Here is a 19311-nt window from a genome sequence, read left to right as displayed (position 1 = left end):
TCCGCCTCCAGGATGATGCTACGCGTAGCGCCATTTTGCAATACAGTGCAGGCCAAAATGATAGGTTCAACCGTTTTTTAATGACAGCCGTTACAGTTTTCGATATTTGCTGGTGATTAAGGTGGCAATCGAAAGCTCTTGCCAAAAGCAATCGATTGCCACCGGAATTAGTGAAAAATGTTGAAAATTGGAGGAGAAATCACAAAAATGCGTTTTGGACCCTGGACACAAGGTTAGGTTCAAGCCAGAAATATGGTGAATACGATGCGAATCGAAGCTTGAATAAAGCGTTTACTTGCCAATAGGCTCTCCTTTGGCCCTGTAGACATCAAGGCAACGCTTCTTCATGCCGGCGACAAGGTTGGAGAGGTATACAGGGTCGAGTCCTTCCCACGCGGCCAAAATGGCGGTATTGAGGTCGTCAACACTGTCGTACTGCTTGCCGAAGCCGTAGACGCGTTGCGCAAGGAGCCCCCACACATTCTCGATGGAGTTGAGGTCGGGAGAGAGCGCTGGCCTACCCATGACGGTCAAATTCGACTCTTGAACGAAACGCTTGGTCACCCTGGCCGTGTTGATGCTGGCGTTATCATGCTGGAAGGCGCCGCCACGTCGGAATTTGCGACGCATGAAGGGCGCTAGGTACTTCTTCAACGTTTGGACGTAGCCGTCGGCGCATTGGTTGTCGTCCTGGAACGCTAGCTCTGTCTTGCCGTTGGCAAAAAAGGCGCATACAGTTTATATAGCATTATTGTATAGGCCTTTTTCTGGCCCCAAGGGACTCGGCCATACTTGTTCCGCTGCTTCAAACGAGGCGCCTGCTCATCTCGACGTACTTGAAAATGCCAGAGGACATACGGATCTATGACACTATAAGCCTGGATACGGGCAGCTTAAGGTTGTCCACGAGTTTCGTGGAGCTGAAGTCACCAGGCGCCGCTGGCTGGCACAAGCGACGCTCATTTCGTGGCTTCAGAATGCACGGACGGCCCTTCGTAAAGCACTTGTCATAATTTTCGGGGTCCTTGAGGTAGTGGTAGACGGCGTTTTGCGCTTGGCCGATCTCCTCTACGATACGTCGTAGGCTGAAGCCATGGGTGGCAAGAGCCCTTGTTTGTACAAGTTTGAAGGCTTTCCACGGCCCATTGTCACCCAAACGCGCATGTTATATGTCGTACATACACTAGGAATCAAATCTAGCCTATATCGCGCCTTCGGTCGTCAGTAGAGGTCGTGAAATGGCGGCAAGTGGAGTTTGAACCTAACATTGTGGCCAGGGTCCAAAACGCATTTTTGTGATTTCTCCTCCAATTTTCAACATTTTTCACTAATTCCGGTGGCAATCGATTGCTTTTGGCAAGAGCTTTCGATTGCCACCTTAATCACCAGCAAATATCGAAAACTGTAACGGCTGTCATTAAAAAACGGTTGAACCTATCATTTTGGCCTGCACTGTAGAAGCTTTCACTCAAGCCATAGCTATAACACCGATTCCGCGGCGCGCCACGTCATGAAATATCAACTTGATTTAAAACAACTGCGACACGAGGACGTTTTTCCGAAAGTGAGCGTCGAGGGCCATGGCGAGCGCGACGCGCTCTTGGACGAGGACGCCGTGGCCGGACTGTTGGTAGATGAGCTTGGTCGTGAGCTCGCCCTGCAGGTGGTCGTAGAGGATCTCCGTGTTGTGGAAGTGCAAGAGCCGGTCTTGGCCGGCGCCGACGACGAGGATCGGGAAGCCGGCTTCCCGGATCGCGCGGAGGCGGCGGGGACTCATGCTGTGCTTCAAGCATGCGGCGTACTGTCCTTTCTTGCCCGACGACGTGATGCGCGTGTGTTCGAGGCGTTCTTTGTGGAAGGCCGAGAGGAGATCGCGGTACGTCGTATTCGCATTGCCATCGACCGTCGTCTCGAGAAACGCGTCCGAGTACATGGTGTAGAGCATCGTATGCAGCGGGTCGTCGGCGCCAACGAGGAGCTTGGCGAGCTCCCAGAAGCCGCCCAGCTGCGGCGTGTGGGGCAGCGCCATGTGCACGCCGCCGGGCGTCGTCACGAGCAGTGCGAGCGACTGGACATGGTCGGGGCCGCGCGACGCGACCTCCTGCGCAATCATGCCGCCCATGCTAGAGACGTTTGTGAGCAAAGGCGATGCCAATAAGAACTCTGTACCTGATGCCGACGATGTGGGCCTTGGACCACCCAACGTACTTCATCAACAAGAGCGCGTCGTCGGCCATCTGCGACGTCGAGTAGTACTCGGCGGGCTTGTCCGTGCCGCCGACGCCGCGGTTGTCAAACGTTAAGAACTGATACCGGTGCGCGGTCGCTGTGCCGGGCTCGAGGAGCGTCGCAATCAGCGGGGCCCAGCCCTCCTTCTCGGACATGAGCCCCATGATGAGGACGACCTTCTCCGGCGCGTCGTTGTCGCCGTGGAGTGCATATTCGATCGTGAGCTCGTTGGGCAGCGCGACGTGGACGATGTCGCTGTAGATGTCAGCGATCGATGCTGGCGTGTATATGGACGCGTCGTGGACCATCCTTGGCGAATTCGAAAATGACAGGTGGGATGGCATCTCGCAGAGAGAATCATGTCTGTGACACGGGCGCAAGGCCGCGCCGCCACCTTGCATGCTCTTTACCTCATCTATGCCGAGCTCTCTGCGCCTCGAGTCTTCGCAATTTATGAACGTAAGAATGTCGTTCCCGGCTCCGACACACGCAACATTGCGTATTCAAATACATGCCATGCACGCTGCCACGTCATTTATCCGGATCCGGTTACACCTGCGCCATCGGGTTGCTCGCGAAGAGCTGCAGCAAGGCGGCGGCGACTTCGTGCCGCTTTTGCACGTGCACGCCGTGGCCCGTGTCGTCAAAGACGAGCTTGTGCGTCTGAGGGCCCTTGAGATGCTTGTAGAGGAACTTGGAGTTGTCCGAGTGGAGGAGCCGGTCGAGCTTGGCGGCGACGATAAGAATCGGGAAGCCCGCGCCTTGGACCTGCCGGAGCCGGTCGCTATTCATGTCGTGGCGCAGGAGCGCGGTCGCTTGGCCGATCGCGCCGCTGATCTGGTTGCGCGCGTACTGGAGGCGGTGCATGTGAAACTCGTGGAGGAGCTTCCCGACGTGGCCGTCGGACGCACCAAGAAACGTGTCGGGGTACAAGACGTAGAGAAGCATGTCGGTGATGCTTTCGCGCGTCGGCAAAATCATGTTGACGCACGACTTCCAGTAGCCGGCAAGCTGGTGCAGTCGGGGCAACGGCCCTCGGCGAAAGCCCGGCGCCGTCACGAGGAGGCTCAACGACTGCACGCGGTGTGGCGCCGCGTGCGCAAGCTCCTGCGAGATCATGCCGCCCATGCTACAGATTGACTTGAGCTGAAAGAGGACGATGGAGTCGACTACCTGATGCCAACGATGTGGGCCGACGGCCACTGCAAGGCGTCGAGGAGCTGCAACGTGTCTTGGGCCATCTGCGACGTCGAGTAGAATGCCCATGGCTTGTCCGAGCCGCCGACGCCGCGGTTGTCGAACGAGACGAGCTGCACGCGAGGCGACCGCTCGGCATCATCGAGCAGCGTAGCGATGAGCGGAAGCCACGCCTCCTTTTCAAAGTGGAGGCCCATGATGAGCAGGACTTTCTCGGGCGCCTCGTCGTCGCCGTGGACGGCGTACTCGACGCTGAGGCCGTTGGGCAGCACAATGTGCCGCGTCGTCTCGCGGTAGTGCTTGGCGACCGTCGCGGGCGAGAAGACGCTGGCGTCGCTTGGCATTGCGCAACTGGTCCCAGTGGCGTCTGCTTCGAAATCCAAAAAGATACTGTTGAGATTTCACAACAAAGGGCAAGGTCGTTCCAGAGCATCCGGCGCAGCTGCGTGCTTACGGCTCCATCGCGCCGCCGCCGTCCGACTTGTACGTACGATGACTGCAAGACTACTATCGCTCTGATTAAAGCAATAGGCTTTGCGTAGGCCTCTCGTTGCGGGGACAGCTGGAGCCCACCGCAAGCTCTGGTGTGGCGCATGGCTTTCTGCGAGAAGATCGCAGAGTGTATGCATCAAGAGTGATGGTGTTTGCGTCATCGTGTTTTAAACTTGCTGTTACAAACCACGTGGCAATCTTGAAGCAGCAATGACGACGGAGCTCCTGCCGCTGACGAGGCTCTTCACGGACGACGCGCTCGCGCAGCACTACGACCGCGTCGAGATAGCGACCTTACGCAGCGGCCTGCGCATGGCCTACGCGCTCCACGGCGACGACGACGCGCCCGAGAAGGTCCTCCTCATCATGGGGCTTCTCGGTGACAAGGAAGCGTGGTTGCCGCTTCTGTCGGCCTTCCGTGCCAGCGCCGAGAGCCGGCGCTACCAGTTCTTGACGTTTGACAACCGCGGTGTCGGTGGCACCGACAAGCCGTGGGGCCGCTACACGACCTCCGGTATGGCCGCCGATGTTGTCCAGCTCCTGGATCACTTGGGCTGGCCGCGTGCGCACGTAGTCGGCGCAAGCATGGGCGGCATGATCGCGCAAGAACTCGCGTCATTGCATACCGCTCGCGTTCGGTCACTGGCGCTTCTCGTGACCACGCCAAGCTTTGTTTGGGGTCCGTGGCCGGGCTGGGCGCAGCTCTCGGGCTACTGGGCGATCGCGACAAGCCTCCTCTTCCCGTCGCACCACACGGCCGCATCGACGATGCTCTACGTGCTCTTCCCAGACGAGTACCTCGGCACGCCAGTCCACGGTGCCGACGAGCTGACGACCGGCGCCGTCTTGTACGAGCATCACATGGCGCGACAAGCGCGGGGTGCACCTGCGCTCAGCGGTGTCCTCGGTCAGTACGCGGCCGTCGCATCCCACACAGTGAGCTATTCCCGCCTGCGCGCGGTGCAAGCGGCGGGGTACCCGATCCTCGTTATCGGCGCCAAGCAAGACCGGATGCTGCACCCCGACCACTCGACGCAGCTCTATAACGCGCTGGAGGGCCCTCGAACCAAGAGCATTGTCTTTGCCGCCTCGGGCCACGACGTGCATGTGCAGCACCGAAGTGACGTGGCAGCAGCGCTGCTATCGCATTTTGCTTCCTCCAAAGACACGTTCTAGTTCTTTGTGAGAATTGTCAACATTGTGGGGTTTCAATTTGGAGAATATTGGTGTTGGATTAGGCAAGAGTGTGTTCGGCCTCCGTGATGTTGGACGACGACGCAGCACGGGGCGGTTGCCGACTAAAGTAGCGTTGGTGTCCTTTTGCCTCTGTCCATACGAATCGCGCATCTTGACGCAGCGCCGCCACGACAGCGTCGACAATCTCCGTCGTGTCGGTCCCCGGTGGCAAGAGCGGCTGGAGTTGCCCGCGGATGTACGAGACATGAAAGTCGTTGCCGCCTTCGACCCACTCCGCCAGCGCGTCCAGGAAGAGCGCCATGTAGGCCTCGACGAGGGCCGGCACGTCGGACGGCGCGACCGTAGTCGCACTGTCGACGTTGGTGTCAACCTCTGCCCGTGCTGCCTCGACGTGTGGCGGCGTATTCGGCTGCTTTGCCTTCTTCTTTTTCGCCTTTGTCTTTGTCGTTGGCGCCGTGACGGGAGCCGGTGGCGTTTGCAGAAAGTGGAGGTCCTCAAAGCTTGATACCGGGCACACGAGGCTGGACGGCAAGATCGCAACAACCTCCTTCTTGGGGTTGGTGCGATCAACGTGAAAGCAACCCAAGCGCTCGAGCCCGCGCAGCACGAGGGCGACGGCCTTGGCTGGGTCGTGCTTCTCGACGGGCTTGTTTCCCAGCTCGTTTTGAAGCGTCTTGAGGGGAACCGGAGCGGCCACGGCGCGACTGGCGTAGCGTGTCACCAATTTCGAGATGACGTCCGGCTTGGGCGACGTCGGGAGTGTGTACTTGGTCTGCGCCACGGCGCCGGGTGCGAGCTGCAGGTTGCCGTCGGCAGTCACGACAACGTTGCCGCACGTGACAACCGTCGCTTCGACGGCAGCGACGGCGGCGTCAAAATGCGCCGTCGGCACAAACGCCGCCAGTCGCAGACGCTTCTCGATGAGTGCTCGCCAGCCGACGCACGCGCCAGTCTTTTTGAGCTCGAGCTGAATCAAAAATACGATGCGCACGGCAAGGTCCTGCACGAGCGCGTCCAAGAGGCTCCCGCTGGGCACTGGCATCGGCGCGGGCGGCGTCTTGGCCTCGACCTTTGGCTCCTTGGCCTTCGTAGTCTTCGTGGTCTTCTTGACCTTCTTTGGCTTCTCCGGCTCATTGGCCACCGATGCATGGGCATACGACCGCAAAAAACTCACATCGGCAAAGTCCGTGACGGGCCGCAGCAGCGCGGCTTCGTCGTACAGGATCGCGTCGGCGCCCTTGCCGTTCTTGCCTTGGCGAAAGCATCCGAGGTGGAGCAGCGCATCCACGAGCTCTTGCACGGTCGCTGTCGCGGTGGCCTTTTCTATGTGGCCCTGAATTGTCGCCAGGCTGACAGGGTGCGACGCCACTTGGCGTGCGAGGTGGTGGAGCACCGGCAGCGCTTCCTCTGGTGCGGACGCTGCTGCGCCGGACGAAACGAGCTGGCGCTTGGCGACGAGCGTGATGTGCGGGTCTTGCACGAGAAGGTTGACGACGGTAGCGACGGCGGCGTCGCGCTGCGCCGGCGGCAGCGTCTGGGACTTTTTGACGAGCTTCTTGCGCAGCTTGGCGACTGCGTACTGCTCTGGCGCCTGCGCGTGGATGAGCGTCGCCAGCCGAGCGGCGTGGTCTTCGAGCAGCGCGTCGAGGAGGCGGCGTGGGGCCATCGCGCTCCGTTGAACTCTTGCGACTGGACAACGAGGTGGCAATTCGCCGTGAATAGTGTTTACTCACGGAAATGGTGTACAACGGCTATATGGAGTCATTGACAGGACACGACAGAAGGCAAGTTGAGACTATGCGACAGGATTGCTAGTGCCTACTAGGTTTACTAAACTAGACTATGCCCACATAGACTCCAGAGCGCATCACATCGACGTTGTTATCAAAATGCTAGGTTTAGGTCTCCGAGTTTAGATCGACTCGACATCGTACCCAAAGCCCACGCCGCCGTACAGAGCCCGCGTCCTCACTTGCGCCTTGTACGCCTCGCCGGCCAAAATGCCATCGACCGCCGACGCAGCGTCCGTCACGATGCGCCACGCGTTGTACTGCCCCCGACGCAGCTCCACAACCACTTCAAAGATCGGCTCACCACCACGCTGCGCCAAGAGCTTTCGCAGCGGCCCGTTGTCGTCCTTCTTTTGCTTCTCCTTGGCGAGTGCGTCGCCGACCGTCACCGACTCGACGCCGCCCACAAGACCTCGCAGCGGCTTGTTCTTGAGCAACTTCCGGAGGTCGCCGTGCGCCGAGGCTACGATGCGCACGCCACGCTGCTTGCACGTACGCGCGGCCTCGACTTCGTTCGGGCGACCAATCTCGTCAATGACCATGACCTCGGGCGTGTGGTTCTGGACGCACTCGACCATCACAGCGGCTTGGTCGTCGAGCGACGGCACCATCATGCGCCGCGCCAGGCCCACGCACGGATGCGGAATGTCGCCATCACCTTCGGAACAAAACGTGGTTAGGGTTCTTCTTCTCTACCAGCACGAGATAGAGAGTCGTATACCTGCAATCTCGTTGCTCGTGTCGACGATGCACACGTTGTACTTGGTGGCGAGCTGCCGAGAGACTTCGCGGACGATGGTGGTTTTGCCGCAGCCCGGTTCGCCGAGGAAGAGAATGTTTTTGTCTTCCATTGCCAGAAGATCCGCGATCAAGCCCGCGTTGCCTTCAATGTACCGGCCGACGCGAATCGTCAGGGCGATGATCCTGTCTTGGCGGTTGCGAATCGCCGAGATACGGTGCAGTTGTCGCTCGAGGCCGGCGCGGTTGTCGCTGCCAAAGCCGCCGACGCGCTCCACGATCGAATCGAGGTCGTCTCTCGTGACGACGCGGTCGTGGTTATTCGGATCGAGGAAGAAACGTGCGCCGTTGACCCACGCCCACGGTCGGCGTCCGATGTCCAAGACAATGTCCAGTAGCTTGGCGCTGACCTCTGGTTGGAGCAGTGGCGCCGCGAGGTCAGGTGGCAATAGCCCCAAAATGTCGTCCAAGTCTTCGTGGATCACCACTGGCGGACTCGAAACAACATCGTGGGGTCGCCACGCCTGGAGGTACTCGGTCGAGACGAGTCGCTGATTCTGCTGCGCGTCAAAGCACAGCGACCGCTGACCATCGCAAGCAATGGCCTGATGGATTCTCTGGTTGGAGGCGGTCATGAGCGGCGATATGTTGTCAAAAATGGCCTTGGCGAGCACGTCTGAGGCTTGAAGCAGCAGCTGCACCGTCGCCGCCGCGGCTTGCGTGGCTTCTGGAAGCAGCGGGCGGTGGTTCAAAAAGTCGGGGCGGTCGAGGTACCGCGGGTGCGGGTGCGCAGGCAGTCCGACGACGGAGAGCATCTCGGCAAACGAGACGCTGAAGCGCGACGTCTGGTGCTCGAGGAGGAGCTCCAAGTCAATGAGTGAGGCGATCGGACTGTTGGCCAATCGCACCAAGGCGCTGGCTTGCATATGCGAGCCGTATACGACCTTGCAGACACTGGGCGAGAGGAGCACGGGCTGCAGTAGCGTCGCAACGACATCGACGCGGGTGCTCTCGCAGTCGACGATAAGTGCTTCGGTTCCCCAGGCAATCGCCAACAAGAGTGCAGACCCGTTGCCGTGGATGGCAAGCGCGATACGACCGGGTAGCCACGGCTCGCGCAAGATCGCGTGCGCGGCCACGACGTCGCGCAGCTGCACCGCCGTCTTGATCACGGCGACCGACCCGTGAAACTCGACGTTTGCCAGTCGCGGTGTGTCGTCCACGTGCGCAGGTACCGGCGGCGTCAAGGCGACTGGCTCCACCGGAATGGCCGCCGGCCGGGCGTGCGGATCGGGCTTCCGCGGCGGCGACACTGGCGTGCGGAGCGACGCACTCGACTTTTCAAAGTACGGTTGGCGTTCGTTTGTCGTGCGCAGTACAAAGCGCGGGTCTTTGGCGACCTCGGCGACCACGAGACGCGCGAGGTCGCTGCTGGTGTAGTCGCCAACGCCAGGCACAAAGCCCACGTCAAAGCGCATCGTCGTTAGCAGTGCGTGCTCCATGCGTTGGCTCAGCGCCGCGACGTGTTTCTGGACCGTCGACGGATCGATCATCGGTGGCGGTGGCGTCGGCGGGCGTGTCGCCGACACAAAGCACGGACCGTGGCCGTCGTCGTTGTCGCAGTAGCGCAGTTGAGGGTGCAGCCGCAGCGACGCAAGGACCGCGTCCACGGCCATCTCGGCCGCGCTGTCGTCGTCCACGAGCGCACGCACTTGATACGAGACGGACGACGCGTAAAACACGTCGCCGGACGCCACGGACGTAAGGATCGACGCCAAAAAGGTCTCGTGGTGCAGCGCCACGAGCGCATCGTCGCTCGCCACCTCGCTCTTTGGAGACACGAGCGCTTCGATCGCTCGGATGTTCCACATGCTGGCGTCATCCACCGTCGCTGAGCTCTCGGCCATCGACGTCACTGAGACACTATCGGCCGCGTGGACGGCATCGTTCTCATCGTCTACGTCATCGTCGCCCGCTTCCTCTTCATCATCATCGTCGTCCTCGTCATCGTCGTCGTCGTCGTTCTCGTCGTCGTCCTGGCGACTGAAAAACACCAGACGCCCCGTGTCGCTCTTGAGCGTAAAGCGAACGTTGGGCTCTTGTTGGAGCGCGCCAAGCACATGCTGCACGACAACGTCGAGCGACAGCGTCGCTGGCGGGCGCAGCAGCCCGCGCACGTCCGACTCGTGGAACGGCCGTCCTTTCTCGATCGTCGCGAGCATCGACCGCTTGATGTGCGGCAGCACCTGCGTCAGCACCTGCGTCAAGAGCGGCGCGCTCGTGTTGCTATTGCTGCGCGGCCCAAAGCAAAAGCCGGCGAGGTAGCTTGGGCGGCTTTGCAATCGCGGGTCGCGCTTGAGTGCAGGAAGGATCTGCGTCTTGATCACGCCAGGCAAGACCGGGTACTCGAGCTTGAGGTCGTAAATGACGGCTTCGCCACACGCTTCGTCATGCGTCGACAGCCAATTCAGCGCCGCCGCCACGTACGCCTCGAGTGCATTTGCATCGGTCGTTGGGCCGTCGACGGCCCATCGGTCAACCACCGCGGCCGTCGAAGTCTCGATGCGGCCGTCGATAATCGGAGCAGCATCGTCCAGAGGACGGTCGCCATTCGATGGCGGAGAGAACCAGCGAGCAAGCAAGTCCGCAAGGAGCGCGTGCTTGACGAGCACACTCGCTTTGCGCATGAGGGCCCACGGCGCGATCGTCACGAGCGCCTTCTCGCCCGTCTTGAGTACTTGAAAGCAGTCGGTCTCAAAGAGCGCTTGCTGCACAAGCTTCATCGTCTTGCTCGTCGAGTAGCCAAAGCGCGGCTTCTCCTTGACGACGCGCGCCATGGCGACGTAGTCCAACGGCGCCTTGACGATGAGCTCGATAAACTCAATCACAGTTGCGTGCACCATGCTCGGGCCATCACACGGCGTTGACCGCGGCGCACTCCACAGACGGCGGTCGCCCATCGGCATGACAACCATGTCGTCACCATCGCCCTCCAACGCGAGGCTCGGGTCCGACGCAAACTGCGCGAGGACGACCGAGATGGCTCGTGGCAGCAGGTCCGGCGCAATGTACCCCGCGCGTTCGAGGTGCCGGTGGACGCGGGTGACGGCCATCGGTTCGCCCTGCGCGTGCACGGCGTCCCCGAGCGTGATCGCATGCCAATCGAGCAGCAGATCCAAAAGCGAGTTGGACGCGAGGGCGGGCGGCAGAGACACGGACGCCTCGATCGTCGGCTTGATCGGCGAGAGGATCATGCCAGGTGGTGGCTTTGTCAAAGGCGACGTGACGTCACTGGACGACGTGAAGCGAGGCTCGCGCCGGAGAAACACGAGCGCACCAAACTCACTCGCCGGCCGCAGCAAGCACGCATGGTCGATGGCCGTGACGACGTCCGGGCCGACGACCGCCGATGCAAAGCACCCGACCGACTGCAGCCGCGCCTGGACACCGACGAGCACGTCCGCGACGTTGCTGACGCCCCACTGCGTGAGCTGCATCGCCATCGACACCAAACGCATCGGCGCATACGCAATTCGCCGCGCAAACCGCCGCGCGACAACGTCCATGACGGCGCTGAGCTCACTCGGTAGCGACGCGTCCATGTCGGCCACGACCCGCGACACCGAGGCCTTCAGCGCCAAGCAAGGACCGTCACCCGACTCGAGCACGCGCAGACTCGGGTCCAGCCGGAGCACCATGCTGACGACGGTCTCGAGCGCGTCCTGCGCCGACGCCGGCGGAATGTACGACGTGCGCGCCAAGCGACTCGCCACGTGCTCGAGCAAGTACGCGTGGCCGGCCGCCGCATGCACGAGCTCGACGACGCGGACGCTGTGCTCGATGAGCAGCGCATCGTAGAGTGTCCGTGGCCGCGTGTCGACCGTGAGCGAGCTCGTGGGGCGCGGCGGCGACGGGGACACTGGCGACGACGGCATCGACGGTGTGATGACCCACTGCGACGCGACGAGTGGCGGTACAACGACCGGCGTCGCTGGCTTGGCTTGGCTCTCGCTCGAGACAAAACCCGAGTGGCTGAGCGTGTCGCCAGCGCGCCACGTGACATCGGGGTGCCGAGCAAGCGCGTCGAGGACGCAGTTGACGGCCGAGTCCTTGGTGAGATGCGGTGGCACACGCAGTGACCCAATGACGTCTGCGGCGCCGTACATCTCGCCTTTCCGCGTCATGGCCAGCATGCGCGTCCGGAAATGCGGCACGACTTGGTCCATGACGTCATCGAGCGTCGCGGGTGCGTCGTCCGAGATGGCGTCCGCTTGCGGGCCAAAGCAGTAGAGCGTGAGGTAGCTCGGACGGTAGCGCAGGCGCGGGTCTGTCACGAGGGCCGGGACCACGATGGACTTCATGACACTGAGTGGCACTGGAAACGTCAGCCCGACCTTCCACGAGTAGACGTGGGCGGACGGACACGCCTCGGCATGGGCATCCAGCCACTGCTGCGCGGCAAAGATGTAGGCTTCGACGGCAGCATGCACTTGATCGGGCGTCAGTCCTGACGCCGACGAATATGCACTACTTTTCGGCGTTGTTGCCGTCGAAGCGGGGACAGACACGGGCGGGGGTCGTGCCACGACCTTGGTGACACCGTTACTGACGGCTGGCCACATGGCACACGTCCGCCGCAGAAAGCTAAGGTCGCCAAACGCTTGAATTGGGCGGGAGAGGCAGTCCGGGTCCAGCGTCACGATGGCGGTCGCGTCGTTGTCGCCGACAAAGAGAAAGCACCCGATCGCTTGCAGTCGCTGCACGACGCGGCGTCGCATACCCGTATCGGGTAGCTTGTGCACGAGGAGCTGCTGCTCGACGAGGCCGACCGACCGGCGCGAGTAGATGGCCTTTCTTGCGAGTCGGTGGGCGAGCACGGCCACCAAAGCATCGCGTTCAGTCGGGAGCTCGTCGTCGTCGTCGTCGTTTTGCTGCGGCTGCTCGTCTTGCGTCTTGTCGGTCGAGATGAGCATGTCGTTGTTGATCAAGCGGATGCTCGTGTCGTGTCGAAGCACCGTATCGAGGATGATGTCGATGGCGGTTGCAATGGCGTCGGTCGAGAGATACCCCGTCTTGTGCAAGCGGTTCCGCAGGTTCGAGAGCGGGTACTTGGCCGAGTTGCGCACGAGGAGGCTCACGCTCACGCTGTGCTCGAGCAGGATCGCGTCGTAGAGCGTCTTGACTGCGTCGGCCGTGACGATCGGACGGTCCATTGAGGTGTGGGGGCCCTCAAAGCGCCAGTTGCCCTCGGACGTCTCGGTGGCCACCACGTTGGGCTCGCGCTTGAGTGCATGGATCACGCGGCTGCAGACCTTGGTCGCATCCAGATGGCTCGGGATCGCGAGCGTCGCCTGCACGTCGTTCGAGTAGTAGACGCCGCCCCGCGCCGTGACCGCAAGCATGCGCTCGACGTACGCGAGGCTCTTGTCCTTGACGAAGGCCGACATGGAGACGCTCCCAGCAGTCGACCCGTAGCCCGGCGCGCCCGGTCGGAAGCTTGCCATGCTGCTCCCCACGTCACGAAAGATGGAATAAAACGCGATTGGTTGCAGTGGGATTAAACGCGTTTTTCAACGACCTGCATCCACGCATTGATACGGAGCTGCATCAAGTGCAGACCCACTACTGCCTGAACCTCGAGCCATCGCCGTCGAGCCCCACAGAAGTAGGTGCTTGCAAGGAAGCCAAATGCATCGAACGGCTAACCTCTGGCAGTGGCGGTCGAGCAGTGCTGACGCATGGATGGCAGCTTGACGCTTGGTGCGATCAAGGACTACCCGAGCGAGCTACGACCGTCCTATTGGCTGCAAGAGAGCGCGGATGGACCACCAACGTTGGCGAGCACGACAGTCGGAGGCGACGCTGTCGACGCCCCATGACCCGCACCAGTCAGCTCCACCTCGGCACCTTCTCGTCAAGGTGGCATGGCTGCTTACTATTCGCAACACGCATCGACGCCAGGTGCTAATGACTCCAATCAAAGGAATCATGGCCCTTGGCTCTAACGGTCGTATCAGGAAGGCAGCGGCACGACCATTGGCGATGATTTGGGCCGCTTGCGCTCGCTCCTCCGCCCACTTGAACCTAGAAGGAGATCGAATCGGTTGGTTCCTACGCGACCATATCCAGCCTCCTGGCCCAGTCTCCAGCACCTATACCAGCATCACCATCATCTCGCACCGTCGATGCCAAAGCTAGGAAATGTCCATATTGCTCTTTCTAACCGGATCAAATGCCAACCGGTTGCATAATAAACCGGTTTGGGACAAACCGGCGTCGTCGCGCCGTGATTCATTCGTGTCAAAGACAACTGCTGCCAGTCGACGATGGACGACTATGGCGGCTCTTGGGAAGCGGCGCTGGCCTCGCGCTCTCGCCCGCCGAGCGTGTCGATGACGACGTATGTGAACGACCAGATCCTCGTGTACACTGCGCGCATGCTGGCAGCGACGTCCGGCGGCAGAGTCTACAACTCGTCCAACGTGCATTCAACGCTCGTCGCGCCGTCACCCAACTTTGACCTCAAGAAGGCCGCGAGCCGTATCGTCCATGCGCTCAAGCGCCATCCTGCGGTCGTCTCGGCTGGCACTGTCGGCGGCCACTGGTGCTGCAAGGCCGCGCCCAAGCCCCGCAGTAGCACGCCAAGCACGTCCAGCGTCGCGAGCCAGCCTTTGTCCTCAGTCACGTCGGTCGTTGTCCAGAAGTGCGTCGCGCAGTACGAAGAGCAGTTCAAGCCCGCGGTGCTCGACATTACGGGCGCTGGCGGCTACGTCACCGAAGACAGCATTCGGTCGCAGGTCCAAGCGATGGCGCCGCTCGCACCGTGCGACGCGGTCGTCGCCGCCATTGTTGTCGCGCTCGGCCGCGATCCGCGCCTCCAGCAGCAAGTCGTTGCTGGCAAGACCACGATCGTGTCGTCGCCGCGCTGTGAGGAGCCCGAGGTGCCACCCGCGGAGGCTGCAATGGCCGCGCAGCTGGGCGCGCTCTTATTACCGCAAGTGCTCGCCAGCGTCCTCGACGACAAGCCGTTCTACGTCTCGCAATTGCGAACGGTACTCTCGCCCATGGCCTCGGGGGCGATCAGCGTCGATGCGCTCGTGCTTGCCGTCGTCACTGTCGTACGGCGTGACGCGCGGCTGCAGTACGTCGACTCGCTCCCTGAGCCTTTCTTTATGAAGCCACTCGCAGCGATTCCGGCGCCGCGACTGCCGCTGGCGTCCACGCCGCCACGGGCGATTCCTGGTACGTCAACTGTCCTGTCGCTGGCAGCGTCGTCTCACACTCGGTAGAGTCCCAGCCGAATACGTCGGGCTTGACGGACGCCAACCTTGCGACCGCCATCGAGGCGTACGCCCACGCCATGGAACGCTGGCTGCAGACCCACGACGAAGGCTGCGGCCACGCCGTCGTCTACTCGTGGAAGATTAAACTGCCCTTTACGCTCCCGCGCGCCGTGGTCAAAAGCCACATTCTGCCGGCTCTTGTGCAAGACCCCCGCTTCCGCCACCGCCCGAGCTACCTCGCCAACGTGTGCTTTGGTCGGCGCAGCGCGTCGGGCGACGCGACCGTCAGTGTCCACAACATTGTCGACCAAGTGACGCCCTACTACCTCACAGCGATGGTCTCAACGACGAAGAAGGGCAAGGCGTTTACCGAAGCCGACATTCTCGGGCAGCTGCGCGTCCCGTCGCACGTGAGCGCGAAAGCGGTCCTCGCGGGCATCCTCGATACGCTCAAGCGCCACCCGGAAGTCACGAGCTCGGTTGTTGGCGGCCGGGTCTCGTTTTGCGCTTTGCGCGAGCCAAACACGCCGCCTCCCGCCCCCCCTTCGACGACCAAGAGAGCACCAACGACGACCAAGCTTCCGGCGATAACGAAGCTGGACCCGACCCTGCAGCCCTACGTCGCCGCGCACGCGTCCGAGTACGTCGACGCCATCCTCGAGTGGGTGGCCTCGGACAATGCGTTCTACACGTCGTACATTCGCGGCCAAGTACGCCCGACGCTGCCGGACGACGTGGACTTGGATGCGGTCGTCGCTGCGATCGTGCAGTCGCTTCGCCGCCACCCGAAACTGACCTACTCGGACGCCGACCCGACGCGTCCGTGCTTTGTCCGCGCCGGTGGCACCCCTCCTGCATTGCCCTCGCCCAAGGCCAATGCTACGTGGAAGAGCCCGTCGTCGGCCACGTCGTTCCGTACGACCTTTCGAGTTACTAGGAACCGCTGGCTTATTTCGACTAGGGAGCCGATCCAGCTCTGGCGCTGATTCTAGCAGCGATGAGAGCAGCGACGACGATAGCAACGACGCGGAGGAGAGTGCCACTCCTCTCCAGACTCTCACGACGCCCGACCCGCAAGCACCGGCGACTACCCATTTCATTTCCACGGTCCATCAACTGCATGACGCGATCACGGCCCATGGCATTTTGCACAACCCGACACAGGCGCGGGTCATGACGCTCTATGCGTATGGCACACTGCCGCATGCACTCCTTGTCCTGGCCTTTACGGGTCATACGCTGGTTCTCGACTGCGCCCAGATCCCAGCGACTGCGTTGGCGCATGCGCTGAGTCCGGCGCTCCAGTCGCCCAGTGTTACCAAGATCGTCTACAACGCACACCCGTTTGCAGCTCTCTTCTCGGCCGTCGGCGAGAATCGGCTCGCCTCTGTCATTGACTTGGAGCTCCTCCTCGAGCACCAGACGTCGCGCTTCAGCGTCTCGTTTGCCGAGATGCTCTCGGTCGTCGGACTGCCTGCGCACCCGCACCCGCGGTACCTCGACCGCCCCGACTTTTTGAACCACCGCCCACTGCTACCAGAAGCCACGCAAGCCGCGGCGGCGACGGTGCAGCTGCTGCTTCAAGCCTCAGACGTGCTCGCCAAGGCCATTTTTGACAACATATCGCCGCTCATGACCGCCTCCAACCAGCGAATCCATCAGGCCATTGCTTGCGATGGTCAGCGGTCGCTGTGCTTTGACGCGCAGCAGAATCAGCGACTCGTCTCGACCGAGTACCTCCAGGCGTGGCGACCCCACGATGTTGTTTCGAGTGCGCCAGTGGTGATCCACGAAGACTTGGACGACATTTTGGGGTTATTGCCACCTGACCTCGCGGCGCCACTGCTCCAACCAGAGGTCAGCGCCAAGCTACTGGACATTGTCTTGGACCTCGGACGCCGACCGTGGGCGTGGGTCAACGGCGCGCGTTTCTTTCTCGATCCGAGTAACCACGACCGCGTCGTCACGAGAGACGACCTCGATTCGATCGTGGAGCGCGTCGGCGGCTTTGGCAGCGACAACCGCGCCGGCCTCGAGCGACAACTGCACCGTATCTCGGCGATTCGCAACCGCCAAGACAGGATCATCGCCCTTACGATTCGCGTCGGCCGGTACATTGAAGGCAACGCGGGCTTGATCGCGGATCTTCTGGCAATGGAAGACAAGAACATTCTCTTCCTCGGCGAACCAGGCTGCGGCAAAACCACCATCGTCCGCGAAGTCTCTCGGCAGCTCGCCACCAAGTACAACGTCTGCATCGTCGACACGAGCAACGAGATTGCAGGTATACTACTCTTTATCTCGTGCTGGTGGAGAAGAAGAACCCTAACCACGTTTTGTTCCGAAGGTGATGGCGACATTCCGCATCCGTGCGTGGGCCTGGCGCGGCGCATGATGGTGCCGTCGCTCGACGACCAAGCCGCTGTGATGGTCGAGTGCGTCCAGAACCACACGCCCGAGGTTATGGTTATTGACGAGATTGGTCGCCCGAACGAAGTCGAGGCCGCGCGTACGTGCAAGCAGCGTGGCGTGCGCATCGTAGCCTCGGCGCACGGCGACCTCCGGAAGTTGCTCAAGAACAAGCCGCTGCGAGGTCTTGTGGGCGGCGTCGAGTCGGTGACGGTCGGCGACGCATTGGCCAAGGAGAAGCAAACGAAGGATGACAACGGTCCGCTGCGGAAGCTCTTGGCGCAGCGTGGTGGTGAGCCGATCTTTGAGGTGGTTGTGGAGCTGCGTCGGGGGCAGTACAACGCGTGGCGCATCGTGACGGACGCTGCGTCGGCGGTCGATGGCATTTTGGCCGGCGAGGTGTATAAGGCGCAAGTGCGGACGCGGGCGACTGATGGCCTCTACTACACCGAGAAGCAACTCTAATGAATTTTGAATTCATGCGAGCGCAGTTTTGACCTCCATTTTGTACTTTGTCGTTGGACGATCGTGTACAGCCGTCCAGCATTAAGTGGAAATTGCGTTGGTTGCCGCTGTGCTTTCATTCCTACTGCTAAAATTTGGGACAAAAAATGCATGTACTAGTAGTTTAGTAGTTGGTTCCGCACTATAGTCACGTGTACCTCGCACCCCGACAAGGAGTGGCATGCCGTAATCTCAACAGTACAGTTTATCCCGGTGTCAAGTTGATACATTATTTCCAACACGATCATCCTGGAAGGTGCATCGGCGTCGTTAAATGTGGCAGTTTGCCGATTTTATTCGCGGCATACGCTATAAACAATTTTCGACCACGCTCAATTATCGTCATGAGCCGCGCACGCCGACGTGGAGTAGCATTTCTTGAGCTCCCAAGTGCCTTCTGAGATTGCACTTACAATGACGTGGCACTCTAGAACGAGAGTGTTCACCAACGCCTGGTATGACCTCGTTGCTTCGCGGATGTTTGTGGTCTCCCAAGGTTTCGATGAGCACGAGCAGCCCAGGGTCCGTGCGTGCTCTCGTGCTTGTCGAGAGAGATGCTGAGCGAGAGTGCGTCTTGTACGCGTCGGCCTTGGAGCTCACACATGTTGGTCGTCGTGCAGGATGCTGCCGAGTTACGCTCCAAGTGCGTCGGAGGCGAAATCCCAGCCTGAGAGTATCGTCGTCTGGTGAACTGCGAGTAGACTTGAAGTAAAAAGCATTATCTCAAGGAAGAGTGCTAAGAACGAAGGCATGGTTTACGCAGGTTAACAATATGCACGCAGCATCGCGCTCGACCTCTGGACACTGAAGCTCACGCCGAGCTGGTCGCAAGGTCAAAGCGACGGGTAAGAATACGCAGCTTCTCGGCGTCGTCCAGAAGCTCCTCGCCGCACTCGGGATCGATACACGTCGCCGCCGTCATGACGTTGGTCGTCTCGCAAATGTCGCAGTCGATGCACAGGTTGATCGAGAAACCCTTGGCGTTGGCCACCTTGGCGCGCTTGAGCAAGAGCGCGAGCTTGGTCGACTCGTCAGGCATGGCCTCGTTGCAGCTGCTGCAGTGTTGGTTCAACGCTGCGTTGCGCGTCTTGCACATCCGGCACGGCAGACGACTCGTGAGAGCTCCCGACGACCAGGACGACGACGTCGACTAGATCCGCAGATTTGCTCGACACACATTCAAGCCAAAACTGGGCCCTTCGTACCGAGGTGGACGAGCTGCTGCTCATGCCCTTGGTCAGTTGTGGCGGCGTCATCAGACGCTCGGTCTTGGTCTCGGGCGCTGCGACCGGTTCTCGACCAGCAAGAGCCTTTTCCTGCAGCAACAAACGGTCGATGATCGTCTGGGCTGTTGGACGTTGCTTCGGATCAAACGACAAGCAGTCGTCAGCCAGCGCCTTGTACCACGGCGCACAGTCAGCGCTCACGGACGGACGCAACTCGCCACTGCGGACGCCGTCGATGATCGCAAA

General features: G+C 61.0%; 7 protein-coding genes across 7 annotated transcripts in view; 2 read left to right on the top strand and 5 right to left on the bottom strand.

Moving 5' to 3' along the window:
• Positions 1-1394: 1394 nt before the first annotated feature.
• SDRG_06221 (hypothetical protein) lies at positions 1395-2543 on the bottom strand. Its single transcript, XM_008611988.1, has 2 exons — positions 2170-2543; positions 1395-2123 (listed from the first exon to the last, which is right to left on the bottom strand). The coding sequence occupies exons 1-2, from the start codon at positions 2535-2537 to the stop codon at positions 1529-1531; spliced, it is 963 nt and encodes a 320-aa protein (XP_008610210.1). The 5' UTR covers positions 2538-2543; the 3' UTR covers positions 1395-1528.
• A 159-nt stretch (positions 2544-2702) lies between these two features.
• On the bottom strand, positions 2703-4034 carry SDRG_06220 (hypothetical protein). Its single transcript, XM_008611987.1, has 2 exons — positions 3403-4034; positions 2703-3358 (listed from the first exon to the last, which is right to left on the bottom strand). Exons 1-2 carry the CDS (start codon positions 3768-3770, stop codon positions 2779-2781), a joined length of 948 nt encoding a protein of 315 aa, XP_008610209.1. The 5' UTR covers positions 3771-4034; the 3' UTR covers positions 2703-2778.
• Positions 4035-4128: 94 nt separating this feature from the next.
• SDRG_06219 (hypothetical protein) lies at positions 4129-5094 on the top strand (the record flags this gene model as incomplete). Its single annotated transcript, XM_008611986.1, has 1 exon — positions 4129-5094. The coding sequence occupies one exon, from the start codon at positions 4129-4131 to the stop codon at positions 5092-5094; it is 966 nt and encodes a 321-aa protein (XP_008610208.1).
• Positions 5095-5100: 6 nt separating this feature from the next.
• Positions 5101-6813, bottom strand: SDRG_06218 (hypothetical protein). Its single transcript, XM_008611985.1, has one exon. The coding sequence runs from the start codon at positions 6779-6781 to the stop codon at positions 5153-5155; it is 1629 nt and encodes a 542-aa protein (XP_008610207.1). The 5' UTR covers positions 6782-6813; the 3' UTR covers positions 5101-5152.
• Positions 6814-6971: 158 nt separating this feature from the next.
• SDRG_06217 (hypothetical protein) lies at positions 6972-13162 on the bottom strand. Its single transcript, XM_008611984.1, has 2 exons — positions 7627-13162; positions 6972-7563 (listed from the first exon to the last, which is right to left on the bottom strand). Exons 1-2 carry the CDS (start codon positions 13145-13147, stop codon positions 7028-7030), a joined length of 6057 nt encoding a protein of 2018 aa, XP_008610206.1. The 5' UTR covers positions 13148-13162; the 3' UTR covers positions 6972-7027.
• Positions 13163-13948: 786 nt separating this feature from the next.
• Positions 13949-17838, top strand: SDRG_06216 (hypothetical protein). The gene is made up of 4 exons (XM_008611983.1): positions 13949-14885; positions 14933-15841; positions 15888-17210; positions 17274-17838. The coding sequence occupies exons 1-4, from the start codon at positions 13970-13972 to the stop codon at positions 17798-17800; spliced, it is 3675 nt and encodes a 1224-aa protein (XP_008610205.1). The 5' UTR covers positions 13949-13969; the 3' UTR covers positions 17801-17838.
• An 812-nt stretch (positions 17839-18650) lies between these two features.
• SDRG_06215 (hypothetical protein) overlaps positions 18651-19311 on the bottom strand; it is a gene marked incomplete at both ends in the record, with an annotated part of 2738 nt that continues 2077 nt past the window's right edge. Inside the window, 2 exons of the mRNA XM_008611982.1 lie at positions 18651-18989; positions 19045-19285. Coding sequence (XP_008610204.1) covers positions 18651-18989; positions 19045-19285 — 580 coding nt within the window. The remainder of the gene's footprint in view (positions 18990-19044; positions 19286-19311) is intronic.

Source organism: Saprolegnia diclina (assembly GCF_000281045.1).
Source record: "Saprolegnia diclina VS20 unplaced genomic scaffold supercont1.17, whole genome shotgun sequence".
Taxonomy (NCBI): domain Eukaryota; phylum Oomycota; class Saprolegniomycetes; order Saprolegniales; family Saprolegniaceae; genus Saprolegnia; species Saprolegnia diclina.
This window is presented reverse-complemented; position numbering and strand designations above follow the sequence as displayed.